Genomic DNA, 14,797 nt, shown 5'->3' on the forward strand with positions numbered 1-14,797 from the left:
ACTAACTAAACTTAGATACACCCTCAATATGCAGCATGTCATAGCAAGTGGTCTCAAACTTTTATAGGAGCATGAGACTCTTAATAAAAAATCGAGAGAATTGTTGAAAACATACTTAAACTTGGCGAGAATTTAGGGTGTATTTCACTCATCGAGAGTGTATTTAAGTTCAGTTAGTCAAGTAAAGGAGTGTTTTTAAGGTTGTCAATAATTTGAGAATAAAACTAATAATTCAGCCAAATTTACGAGTGTTTTCAATATTTCTCTAAGTTCTCTCCATGGAAATGAGAAAAATGATTTATTTTTTTGAAATTTACGCAATTTCGAAACAAAAAATAAGACAAAATCCCCTTTTACTTCTAAACTGTTTTTCCCTCTATTTTACTTTATTCTAAGAAGCTTTTCATATGATCCCACTTGTTTCTTGAACAAATATTAAAGCAATAGAGCTTTCCTATTCTTTGATATAATACTCGTGCAAAGTTCAATTGACACGGAAAACTGGTTTATTTATTTAATTTTGCTCAAAAAAAGAAAAACTCAGTCATGTTTTATTACAATTATAATAAAATAAAAGGAAAAGACTCAATATGTCATAAAACTTTGAATTTTTTATTTATTTATGTCATCCATTAAAAGTTTGGCTCATTTATGTAATCTCCATTTGAAAAAAATCTCATGCATGCCTTTATGGGTAGCTAAAAACCACATCCAATTTTGTAAACCATTTTATCCACATGACGAATGATGATTCGGCCAAATCATTAATTAATTTTTTTTTGAAATCAGCCAATTTTTTAGAACTCTAATCAGATTAAGGGTGTGTTTGGTATGAAGGAAAACATTTTCCGGAAAATGTTTTCCTTCATACCAAACACACCCTAAGACTTGTTCGAATCATCATTCGCCATGTGGACAAAATAATTTGACAAAATTGGATGTGATTTTCAGTTAACTCATAAAAGCATAATAAGCATAATGAACCTTTTTGAAATGAAAATAACAAAATAATTTGACAAAATTGGATGTGATTTTCAGTTAACTCATAAAAGCATAATAAGCATAATGAACCTTTTTGAAATGAAAATAACAAAATAATTTGACAAGATTGGATGTGATTTTCAGTTAACTCATAAAAGCATAATAAGCATAATGAACCTTTTTGAAATGAAAATAACAAAATAATTTGACAAGATTGGATGTGATTTTCAGTTAACTCATAAAAGCATAATAAGCATAATGAACCTTTTTGAAATGAAAATAACAAAATAATTTGACAAGATTGGATGTGATTTTCAGTTAACTCATAAAAGCATAATAAGCATAATGAACCTTTTTGAAATGAAAATAACAAAATAATTTGACAAGATTGGATGTGATTTTCAGTTAACTCATAAAAGCATAATAAGCATAATGAACCTTTTTGAAATGAAAATAACAAAATAATTTGACAAAATTGGATGTGATTTTCAGTTAACTCATAAAAGCATAATAAGCATAATGAACCTTTTTGAAATGAAAATAACAAAATAATTTGACAAGATTGGATGTGATTTTCAGTTAACTCATAAAAGCATAATAAGCATAATGAACCTTTTTGAAATGAAAATAACAAAATAATTTGACAAGATTGGATGTGATTTTCAGTTAACTCATAAAAGCATAATAAGCATAATGAACCTTTTTGAAATGAAAATAACAAAATAATTTGACAAGATTGGATGTGATTTTCAGTTAACTCATAAAAGCATAATAAGCATAATGAACCTTTTTGAAATGAAAATAACAAAATAATTTGACAAAATTGGATGTGATTTTCAGTTAACTCATAAAAGCATAATAAGCATAATGAACCTTTTTGAAATGAAAATAACAAAATAATTTGACAAAATTGGATGTGATTTTCAGTTAACTCATAAAAGCATAATAAGCATAATGAACCTTTTTGAAATGAAAATAACAAAATAATTTGACAAAATTGGATGTGATTTTCAGTTAACTCATAAAAGCATAATAAGCATAATGAACCTTTTTGAAATGAAAATAACATATATGAACCAATGTTTTAACAAAAATAACACAAATATTTTTTTTATCAAAATTCAATGATATATTTTTTCCCCCAAATTAAATAAATAGAGGTAGATGGAAAATCATAAGAAATCAGTGGTTATTTAAAAAAAAAAAACAAATCCATGTAAAGCGAAAGCCATAGGAGATGAGAGATAAATGCAAGTCACTTTCTTGTGCCTAATAATTTGTCCCACTCATACCTTACTAGTAGAATAGTAGCCCTATCTCCATTAATATTTTCCCATGCTTTACTTTAACATTTACTACTAACTACCATCAATCCATTGTTCCAATTCCGCTAGCGTTTTCTCATAAATTTTAAAATATATTTTAACATAGTATATACATTTTTATTTAAACCAATAAATGTAAAAAATAAGAATTATATACTTGAACTTTATACTAAATCAAACTAAAATAAAGACATAATACATAAATATGACTATTAACTTGACTTCAATGGACAACTATGCCCTCCAACTTTGAGTGTGGACAAGTAAGCATTTAAACTTGTATAAAATTAAATAAGTACACACACGTGTCCTACATGACATAATACACATAGGACGCCACGTAGGACACAAAATTGTCATGTAGGGTGTCATGTAGGACGAATGTGTCTATTTGTTCAATTTTATACAAGTTTAAGTGTCTATTTGTGCACACCCAAAGTTAAAGGTCATAGTTGTCAACTCACGTCAAGTTAAATATCATGTTTATGTATTATGCCTAAAACAAATGTATATTAGTATAACGTAGGAAGTAAGTTCTTTGTACAAGTTATTACTAATTTGAATAAATCTAAAGTTGATTTAACTAAACTATGACAATGTGAAAGTTATATGTCAAGTACCCCCTTGTTACACTGAGAAAGTTAAATGTCAAGTCGTATCGTCACAAATTATGATATGATTCAATATCTTCTACCTCCTTGGTGGTTGAGTTGGCTCTTCGCATTACTAATACACTATACAATACATAATATAATATATAATTAGTGTAAGCAATGTTTTTAAAAACGTTTTTGGGACAAGTCTCAGGGCGAGTCTTGAGGTGGAGCGTACCAAAAATGCATCGGGGAGTAAATTAAAGACGTAGATCCATAAGGCATAAGTACTAAAATTTGAGGCGTAAGCCTCAAGCATAAAAACGTAAGTCCTTGGCGTAAAAACGTAGGGCCGAGCGTTTTTAATTTATTTTTTTGAACCTTTTTTTCTTTAAATCATATTTTTTATTATTGGTGTAGTGAAGTAGTAATTATAATACTTTTTTTCTTCATTATTGATTATTAATACGTATCTCAAATAAAAATCACAATATAATTTCTATATATTATAGGTTATTTATAAAAATTATTTGTAAAATCATTAAAAGGTTTACTTTTGCTTATTTTATTAGTAATAAAACTACAAAATTGAATATACATGAGACTACGCCCCGTAAATCCATGGGACTTACGCCCCGTGTCTCGGGGCTTACACCTCGTCCCGTACTGTATAAAACATCTTGTCTCACGCCCCCGCCTTTTAAAACACTGAATGTAAGCATTAATTATAAATAGCATAAAAAATGTACCAAATAAGATACTACTATAATACACAAAGCTAATACATTATGCGTGCATTATATTTACTAATACACTCTACCATACGATCTCACGTACTAAAGAAATGCTAAATGGAATTGATAGCTAGGTTGTTGTTGTTAGTATTACACTCCTCTAAATGGGACTAAATTAAAGGGATAAAATTGAAATATTAAATGAAAGGATATTTCTAGTTTGTAGTCCATGATGGCTATAGTTAATTCATGATCACATCATTGCCTTCAACTTCTTTACATACAGAGTTATTGCAGAAACGGACAGGATAATTGCCATGCCTTCAAGGTTACATTTAATTAGTGCCTTATCCATCTTACAATTATCTAAAAAAATCATCTCTTTTTTCCTAAAAAGAGCGATATATAATCAAGTAGCGTGTGAACCACGATAAATGTAGAGATGGCAAGATATGGATTCATTCGAACTCAATAACTCCATCTTAGAGTCTAAATATATGTATTAAAAAATGTACTAAACAAGTACGTTGAAACCACCAATAAATCAAATAAGTTACAATATAGTATTTCTAAACCTTGAACCAATAAAATTTGAACTTTGATCCACCTCTAGTTTGAGCTTTGCCCTTCGGATTAACTAGGCCTCTCTAGGCTTCATTGGTTTGCACTTAATAGAAGCCTGAATCTTAATCATTCGAATTCAACCCATTAAGTGTGTTTGATTTGTAGGTCTGAATCTTAATCATTTAAATTCAGCTCATTAAGTTCATTTTTTTCACTTAATGGAGGTCTGAATCTTAATCGTTCGGATTCAGCCTATTAAGTGTGTTTGATTTATAGGTCCGAATCTTAATAATTTAAATTCAGCCCATTAAATTCATTTGTTTCTTTTTATTAAGTCTGAATCTCTTTTTCTTTACTATTTTTTTTCTATTGGTTTATGCAAAATTAAAAGGTATGTATTCCCAGGAAGTAGGAAAAAAGAATAAAGAGTTAAGAGCCGGAGTGATGCATACACCTGTATTTCACATATATCATCATTATGGGCTACTATAAGCCATAAAGGAATATAGCAAATGGTTTGATCTTTATCGTTGTACTAAAAGATACCATACTCTTTTATATATCATTGTACTTTTTACTTCTTTTTTCTTCCTTTTACATGTGAGTTGTAAAGTGAGATTGGATAGGTGTTGATCAGGTAAGGAAGAATCTTACTTAATTATGACCTCTAATTATATTGAGATTAATTAACAACAAATACTTTTGCTCAATATATCCATAATGTCTATGAAGATTCTGTGTGTGCCTTTTTTGATATACTAGAATTTAAGTGGCCACCATTCAACTTTGAGGCAGAGAAGTTGGTGGGAGAATCAATACTTTGTTGGTTGTTGATGTGGCAGAGTTACCTACATACATAAATCATAAAAGCTTTGCCCTTATGATTTGTCAATTCTTAATAATGCAAATAAAATAATTACGAAAAATATTATTCTTTTTTCTCACACATTCGAAGGTGAATTCCCATTATGTATCAAATCACTTTTGTCTCCCAACATGTAAGTAACACATTTCAAGTTGCTAGCTTGCCAAGTGACCTCTTCGAATGATACTTATACTTGGACATCAACATGATTAGACACAAACATAGTAAATAATCACAATCAATAACCATTTCTTAGACTACTCGTCATAATTAGACAATTATTGTACAACCAAACCTCGTTATAACAATATTTTATTTATCCACAAAACGGTACAATTGAATTTATCAAATTATAACTATGAAATAAATCACAATAGTAACAAGAGGCAATGAATATAAAAGCAAGAAATGTCCCATTAGAATTGGTAGGGTAAGATCTAGCTCCCTTGCTTGTATTTATTCCCGTTGAATTTTTTTTATTATGTTATTAATAAAAGATCGTTAGACACACTATTTAATGATATAAATTGAAGAAAACTATATTAGATGCTGAGAATTGGACCTTGATGGCATAAATACAGCGTCTCCAGAATGACTATGCTCGTGACTGTTGAGGCACTATATAGTTTCAGTGGCGTGGGTTCCAGAATTCATCTGAGTTGAATTTTGTTTCTTAGCTCAAATTTTTAGGATGCTCATTCAACATTCCCTAATCGACCCCTTCTAACCGAGTGCACATGTCACGTCTCATCTTATCGTCAGTCCATCTAGAAAAGACTCATTTTATCCCATATATATAGTCTCCCACTTTTTGATTGCTCAACTACTAAAATACATCAGAAAGTGGAAGATCGTTTTTCAAATTATTGACGAGAAAGTATGTTAAGATTCTTTCTAGCATATTTACTAATTCTTCCTATAGTTTGAAATAATTACATATTGCATCACTAATTAATAATTTCATATCAGATTTCAAGTCTGATACACCTAAGTACATGTATGTTTGCTACTGAATACACTAAAGTATAGGAAGAGGCGAGCGAGATAGAAGGAAGGTGAGGAGGATTCCCAGATACATGTAAAATCACACTAGATACATGTATCTGGGATACTAGATATAAAGAGGTGAGCAAGAGAGGACAGTGGTGCGTGAGATGGGAGAGAGGCGAGCGAGAGAGCCTGATACATGCGATCCACTAGAATATAGTGTATCTAGAACAAATTACACCTAAGTTTGACCCTATATATCTCAGATACATATATCCGAAGTCCAAAATCTGGTAAGATTCGTAATTAGCTCATAAACTAGTGAGAATTTTGTAAATTACTCAGATAAGTTAAACTACATAATTATACATATTTCACTACCATATATACTATTATTAGCTATACTATCAAAATATTACATATCTTACTACTAATTAAGAGTTTCTTACCATATATTGAGGAAGATACACTTAGATACATGTATTTTTGCTACCAGATACACTAGAATAGAGAGATAGGTAAGCGAGATGGGGAGGAAGGCAAGGGAGATTTGTTATGTATCGCAGATATATGTAATTTACACCAGATACATGTATCTCGTATGATTCGCATGTATCTGAGGTATTAGAAACATAAGAGAGTGACGAGCGAGATTTGTCATGTATCATAGATGTGAATCCACTTGGATACAATGTATCTAAAATAAATTACACTTAATTTTGATCCCGTGTATCCCAAGATACATGTATCTAGACGTAATTGAACATTTCTAGACGCACAAAAAATTTGGTAATTTTTGTAATATTTCAAACTAGAATGTATCAAAGTAATTAACTCTTAAACTAGTGGGTAAGTTTCCGAAATAAATTTCAAATTTTATGTTTGTCCCACATACCAAAATCACAGAAAAGAATGGGATTTTGTTGATAGAGTCAAAGGGATGATTTGGGTTTTGGAGTTATCAAACCACAATCTTATTGACTTCATGGGCTGCTGTCCAAGTTTTTCCGCCCATACATTTAGGCCCGAAATGTGCTACCACTGTGGAAACAGGGGAATCGACACTTGATTCACATGGCCGGCCATCCACCATAGAAAAATCTAAGAACCTGACAGAGGGAGAACCACCACATTCACAAGCAAAGAGAGAATGAGAGCTCTCTGGAACTCCACCTGCTTGTCCCCAGTTCAAAATAATCCATTGTTATTCTCTCATTCAAGCAAGAAATATGCGAATTCCTTATGCAATTTCACCAACAAATCCTTCCAGATTTCTTGCAAACTTCCAGAAAGTGAAGTTAAAGAGAACCATGCTAGATCCAGTAGTAATAAGAAGATGGAGGAATACAACTTAGCTATGAAGAGAATGATGAGGAATCCTTATGAATATCACCATGAACTTGGTATTTACCAATTTAATATTAACATATGCTTTCCTTTTCCATGGTCACTTCTCTAAACTTGTTTACTTTTAAGATCTGGGTGTTAGCAACTTAATTTTCACAAGTGATTGGGTTTTTAACTAAAGATCCCCTGAAAAGTAGATCTACTATGCTCTTTTTGACTTTCTTGTACTGCTTGATCAATTGGAAATTGTATAGGAGCCAAAATAAGCCCCTTGCTTAATAGATCTAAATCTTCGTCATAAAAATGGTCTGTGAGGCACATCTGATTTGTAACGTTATTGTTGTGCTGTATTGAGTTAGTAAAATTGGGCTCCCTGCCTTCTGTTTTGCATCAATTATGCTATATTCTGAATGATTTGGATTTTCTATATGTAGTATTTTGGTGTTTGTCATGAAGAGATGATAGCGAATACAAAGAAGTTTTGATAGACAGCTTAAAAATATAATTTTCAACTGCAGGAATGAACTACACATTGATAACAGAAGATCTAATTGTTGGCTCCCAGCCTCAGAAAGTTGAAGATATAGATTATTTGAAGGAAGAGGAGAACGTAGCTTTTATACTAAACTTGCAGCAGGACAAAGATATTGAGTTTTGGGGAATAGACCTCCAGTCTATCATTACAAGATGTTCAGAGCTTGGAATTCATCACATGAGAAGGCCTGTAAGTAAATCTTCTCGATACTTACTGTTTTTCAAATTGGTCACACGAAATAGAACACCGTTACCCCTTAAACCATTGGTCTATACTAGTATTCAGCTTTGCGAAAATAATGGTAACATGTATTCCCTTCAAAAGTCGACAACTTCGATGTGAATTGAGGTAGTTTACTTTTTGTTAATCCTATACTTCACTATTTTGGTTGTTGGTATGGATACTAGCTGAAGAGCTAACATCAAATATGTAAGCATATGCATTATATTTCCCTAGCATTGTTGAATCACTGGTTCAGAAAATCGGTGACCGCCAATATTCAGAACCTTGCAGACTTGTTTTAGCATACAGATAATGCTCTGGCACCATGTCCACGAGTTCCAGGTTTTAGAATATAACTATGCTTCATGTTTTCAACGATGTGGATATAGTTTATGGATGTGCTGTAGGAGAAGGACCATTTGCTTGTTTTGATTTTCTTTCAATTTGCAAATTCTGGAGTTCAAAACACTTTTTTCCTGGTCGATAGCCTAATAAAAGAGTTACGTCTTGGGATCTTATTTTTTTCTTAGACCACCTCTGGTTTTGTGTATTTTGATCATCACAAATACTTCTATTGTAGGCAAGAGATTTTGATCCAGATTCCCTGAGGAGTGTATTACCTAAAGCTGTTTCATCACTGGAGTGGGCGATTTCAGAAGGAAAAGGAAGAGTGTATGTACATTGCACTGCTGGATTGGGAAGGGCCCCTGCTGTTTCAATTGCTTATATGTTCTGGTTCTGTGGGATGGATGTAAGATTTTACCTTTTATATTATCATTAATTTTTTTTCACATTCAGATTTATGAATCAATATTCCATCCTTGGTCTAATAATAAAAGCTCATTAGCAGCTGTTAAATTGCTGTGTGTTCTGAGATCTTGATGTGCTTGTTGAGCAGCTAAATACAGCTTATGATACACTCGTTTCAAAGAGACCCTGTGGGCCCAACAAAAGGTCAATACAGGGAGCTACTTATGATTTGGCTAAAAATGATCAGTGGAAGGAGCCCTTTGAGAATCTGCCAGATTATGCCTTCGCGGATGTAGCAGATTGGGAGAGGAAACTGATTCAAGATCGTGTGCGTGCCCTTCGTGACACTTGAGAATGCAGGTTAGGCAATTTCTCTGTCTCTCTCTTTTTTTTTTTTTTTTTCTTGGATTAGGTATTTCCTTAGTCCTCATTGGACTATTGTCTTGGATTCTCTCAATTTCTGGGGATTATTGTGCTTCATGTTTACCATTCTTGAGTCTCCTGGATGCTATAAGCTTATCCTAATATAGATATTACCATATCATATTCACTTTCCCTTCTACAGTTGAAAGTTTGATATAGAAAAATAAAGTTGCCGTTCTTGGCTCGTATAGACATGATTTTAAGTGGTGTATTCAGAATATTAGGATGTCTTTGATCACTAGCAATGAACTATAGTCCCGCATTCCGTCTTTTTTCTTACTTTCTCCTTGAATAGAGGAAATTTGTTTCACAAAAGCAAACAAACTTGGTGGTTTCTATAAGAATCAGAGAGGGTAATTAAAGGATACGGAAACCCAAAAAAAAAGTGAAAAGAAATCACAAGAAAAGTTTTTTTCTAAGAAATAAATACCTGCTTTAGGCCTTGTGACATTCATTTGATATGTGAATTTATGTTTTTAGTTTGTACATATTATTAGTTTCTATGTGCAAACAAAACTCAGTTAACTGCATCTTACACAGTGTGCTTCTAGTCAGTTGATTCATCTTGAGTTACATGTTAACACAGCTGGGAATGATAATAGTAACAGTGATCTTGCTTAGTGATTCACTGTAAAGTTGATGCATCAGGCAAAGCCAATTTTTGTACTCTTTTATGTGTGGATTGATACAATGTGTATAAACTCATGCATCTTATATTATTTGGTACCTACAGCATGGAAGTATTCCAGAGAGCGAGAAGCTGCTCCTTGAAGTGAAGCCCCATGATATGAATTAGGTGCTCCTGTAACGTATTAGGTCAGTAGATTCCTTATAGTTGTATACCCCTTTTATAAAGTGATCCCATCAACTGAAAGTTCATTACAGGGGAGAACCTTGTTTATTCATGTTGTGTAGAACAATAGCTTGAGGGGATCTATGCTCTCTTTCTGTACAACAACTTACAAGGAGGTTTTCTATGGAATAATAGGTTGATACAAACGTGGTGACTCATTGGTTCACCTAACCCTTTCACATAATTCACATACAAACCACTTAGAACAACTTTGTCACTGTAATCTAGAGAATCTTGATCTTATAAGTAACTTTTAACTTCCTGCAAGGTCGTCTGTCTTCTATATTTTTTACTTGAGCAACCTTTTACCCTTATGGGTTTATCACACAACAACTTCAGTGGGTCGTCTCCACATTGCTTGGGCGTCATGGCTGCGTTATTGGTTCTAAACTTGAGAAAGAATAATTTCAGTGGTAGTCTTCTATCGTTATGTTCTCAGAGCACTTCATTGATGACCACTGTCTTGAATGGTAATCAATTTAAAGGGTCTACCCTATGTCATTGTTCTATTGTTATGGTTGAGAAGTCCTTGATGTGGGGAATAATGCTATAAATGACACATTTCCAGCTTGTCTGGTGTCTCTGGGAGAGCTGCGGGTTCTTATATTGAAGTGGAACAAGTTCCCAGACTATAAGTGCTTGGCAAACTACCTTTTGCTTTCCCATGTTGTGGATTTTTGATCTTTCTCCTAACAACTTTAGTTGCTTACTGCTTTCAAAAGTTTATGAAAGCTGGAGAATGATGAGACCAGATGACAAACATGAAAAATATCTTCAAATTGTGCAATGAAATAGGGTAGTTCCTTCTGATTGATTGTCATTCAAGACAATAGTCATGAATGAAGTGCTCAGAGAACATAATGGTGGAAGACTCTCACTGAAATTGTTCCTTCTCAAGTCTAGTAACAATAGTTCAACTATGCAAGGTAGAACTGGATTACTCAATTTGTTGTGTGATGAATTCAGAAGGGTAAAACTACTTAAATTAAATAGAAAAGGTAGACAACTTTGAAGGAAATTAAATTTAAGTTCAAGATACTCTAGATTATGGAAATGAAGTTGTTCCAGGTGGCTTGTAAGTGAATTATGTGAAAGGTTTAGGTAAATCAATGAGTCCCATCTCTTTTCTAATCAACCTAGTGCTCTACATAACACCTCCTTGTAAGTAATTTTGTCTTTCCCACAACATGCAGTGTACTCGATAGAGGCTAATAATGCTTCAGTTATATGCATTCCTATTTTCATTATGTTCAGTTCCGACTCTTTTTATTTCATTATTTAATAATATGTCGTGTAGAACAAATTAGGACTTTCTAAAATTATGCATTCTTTAAAGATCAACTTTCACATATAACAAACAAAAAAAGTTTGCATAATTGCGCTCCATAGTAAACATATATATGTATAATTTGCTATACATATACAATTGAAAGCTATGTCTATTTCGCTATACATATATACAAAAGAAGCAATTGTATAATTCGCTGGCTCCTCTTTAGATTTGTATAATTTCGCTGGCAGGCCATTTGTATAAATTGTTGTCAGTCTCTCGTTTGTATAAATCGTTGAGAGTCTCTCAATTTAATTTTGTGTTTGTATATCTGTATAAAATTTCAATTTGTATACAATTGAATCGAAATAAAATGTTTGTATATCAAATATTGTTCTCTCTCTCGCTTTATACAAACGTAAATTATACATTGTATTTTGTATAATCTGTGTTTGTATAAAGCGAGAAAGAGAGAAAGGCAAAAGAGAACTGGATAGGGAAATATTTGTATTGTATAATTATTACAAGTGTATAGGACAAAGATATGTGTATTTGCATGTGTATATATAATTTTCTCTCGCTTTATACAAATAGAAACACAATTTATACATTTCTGTTTGTATAAAGCGAGAGAGCGAGCGAGAGTTTGAGGGAGAGAGGCGACTGGCAAACAGTTTGCTACAGGGCACAATTAAATCAAAGTGTGGTTATACCATTTAATTTGAATTAATAGTTTGTCATTATGTATAATTTTCCCTTTAAATATCATAGGGTTTTTTTTTTTAACGTTGCGATGTAATTCAATTATAATTTATTTGGTTAAGCTTATAAGATCAGCTTGTTTGGTCAATAAATTAAAAAACCATTTTTGAGCAACAATTAGCATTTGATTAAGTTTTTTAAAAGTGTATTTTTCTCAAAAGTTCGGAAAGAATATATTTTTGAGCAACTTTCACATGTAGCAAACATAAAAATTATATTTGTATGCTATAGTTTGCATAATTACGCTCTATAGCAAACTTTATATTTGTTATGACTATTAATTTGTATATTTCGCTATACATATACAAAAGAAGCAATTGTATAATCTGTTTCGGTATACATATACAAAAGAATTAATTGTATAATTTCTGTTTGTATAAAGCGAGAAAAACAAAAGAAAATTGGGCAGGGGAAGATCTGTATTTGTATAATCATAATTGTATAGGATGAAAATATATGTATTTGTATATACAATTTTCTCTCGCTTTATACAAACACAAATGCAATTTATACATTTGTGTTTGTATAAAGTGAAGGCGATTGAGTGGCGAGTGAGATTTGGGAGAGGGGAGAGAGGGGAACTGTCACGCCCCGAGCCTACACCCTGGGAGGGACTGACACTCGAAGACCATTGCTGGCCCCAATCAAACCCTTGGCCTGACTTACTTAACTCAGCGGAAGACAATATTCATACTTATAATGATCAATAACACTTAACTGAACTGAATAATAAAATAACTGAGAATGTTTGAAGTTTAAACATTCAACTTGGCCAAAAAGTGGCAACCCAAGTTTTTAATAATAAGAAATGATAATGAAAAGACTCAAAGGACTAACATCTGATTGTCTATGAAGCCTCTACAACTGAGATGGATGTTGGAACAAATCCACAACATCCTAATGAACTAACTAGAAAGCAATGAAAATAGATCCTCCGAAATGCAAGGAGGCTCACCGATTGACTCTGAATTGCTCACTGGATCAACGGTGCACTGTGTCGATCCTAGTTACCTGTGTCTGCATCATAAGACGATACAGACCAACTGACATCAGTACATTGAATGTACGAGTATGCGAGTTGGAATGCTAAACAACATAGGCTTGAAAGGGAATTTGAAAGAAACACTTACCTTGACTCTTCTCAACTCATGAATACTTAACTGAACTCATTTCAATATAAAGCAGTTTAAAAACAAGTGCAATATAAAGAAAGTTATTTAAAAATATGATGTCAACTCTGTGTATATATAAGGATACAACATAACTTTGAAATGTATGTAAAAATTCAATAAATTGATGTATATAAAAATAAATAACTTCTGTGGGAGTTTCTCTAACCGACAACCATTACATAAGAGCTATAGTGATGATACAACGATCTATCTCACGCTGCCAGCGCATTCTACACCCGGCCAAAGGTATAGGACCTGAACTACTAAATGGATACACTAGTCTATTGTGAAAATGGTTCATCTAAAAAGTATGACCCTTTTCTACCCATGGTGGTTACATGGTTTTTTGGAGACGTGAGTTATCTGAACTCATGCTCGCCCCCAATTCGGTGCTCAATACTACTCCCAAAAGTTACTAGCTGTTATGTTTAAAAGCATACTTCTTCTGTGATTTGAGATTAGTGCTCAACAACTTAACTCAAAGACTATCTTGAAAATCAAAGCTTCCCCTCTTGCTTCATTTAGAAAGCGATTACTTTTTCTAAAAACTAGCCCGAAGGCTCTTTGGAAATCTCAGTTTTCGTTCTTATTTAAATGTGAAAATATTTTTAATCTCTTTGGGAATACTTAGTCCCCATATACTTTTGAAGAAATGAACTTCAACTTTACTTTTTACTGAACTCAAAAACTTAAGTCTTAAAACAAAGTTAAAACGTTTGCAAAAGACTTTTGAGAAACTCTAAGAACTTCTCTTGACTTGACTCTTACTTCTCTTGACTTGACTCTTAACTTTCCTTGAATTGGATTATGGATTCAAGGTTCATGATCTCATTATTATGGATGATTTCATGATGTTTAGATGTACCTTAGAGTGTTGGAATCAACTAGAAGACATATGTACATTGCTAAGGAACACGTAGAAAAAGGTGGGGAACGAATGGAGAGAACTGGCGTCTCTGGCGCTCTGAGAGGCGCGGGGCGCTAGCCCTCAAAATTCAAATAACACTTTGGGGTGCTCTGGTTGGCGCGTTGCCCCAGAGCCCCATATTTAGAGACTGTTTTGGAGCGCGCTGAGAGGCCCAACTCCCCAGCCCCTTCCCCTTCCCCAGAAAATCCCAAATTTTCTTCTTCGTTTTTCAACTCTAAATCCTCTAATTTTACTCAGTTCTTCGTCCAAACACTTGGAATCGTTTATACCCTCAATATACGATAGATTCAAACCGAAATTACACCCGGAAACATGAATAAAATCATCAAGAAACTTCAACAACACAATCCACATGAATTCAACAAAACTTTCAACAATGTTCATCAAGAGCTCAATTTCTAACTTTCAAAGATTTAAATTCACTGAATATAAACATGGTTAGCCCGTGGGTGAACTAACCCAACGCTATGTGATCTCACATACCTT

General features: G+C 32.8%; 1 protein-coding gene across 1 annotated transcript; it reads left to right on the forward strand.

The window, feature by feature from the left end:
* The first annotated feature begins 7,007 nt into the window (after positions 1-7,007).
* On the forward strand, positions 7,008-11,432 carry LOC102605583 (phosphoglucan phosphatase LSF2, chloroplastic). Its single transcript, XM_006361255.2, has 5 exons — positions 7,008-7,452; positions 7,915-8,120; positions 8,734-8,904; positions 9,052-9,263; positions 10,060-11,432. The coding sequence occupies exons 1-4, from the start codon at positions 7,200-7,202 to the stop codon at positions 9,253-9,255; spliced, it is 834 nt and encodes a 277-aa protein (XP_006361317.1). The 5' UTR covers positions 7,008-7,199; the 3' UTR covers positions 9,256-9,263; positions 10,060-11,432.
* Positions 11,433-14,797: the final 3,365 nt, after the last annotated feature.

This window comes from Solanum tuberosum, unplaced genomic scaffold (genome assembly GCF_000226075.1).
Source record: "Solanum tuberosum cultivar DM 1-3 516 R44 unplaced genomic scaffold, SolTub_3.0 scf00349, whole genome shotgun sequence".
Lineage (NCBI taxonomy): Eukaryota > Viridiplantae > Streptophyta > Magnoliopsida > Solanales > Solanaceae > Solanum > Solanum tuberosum.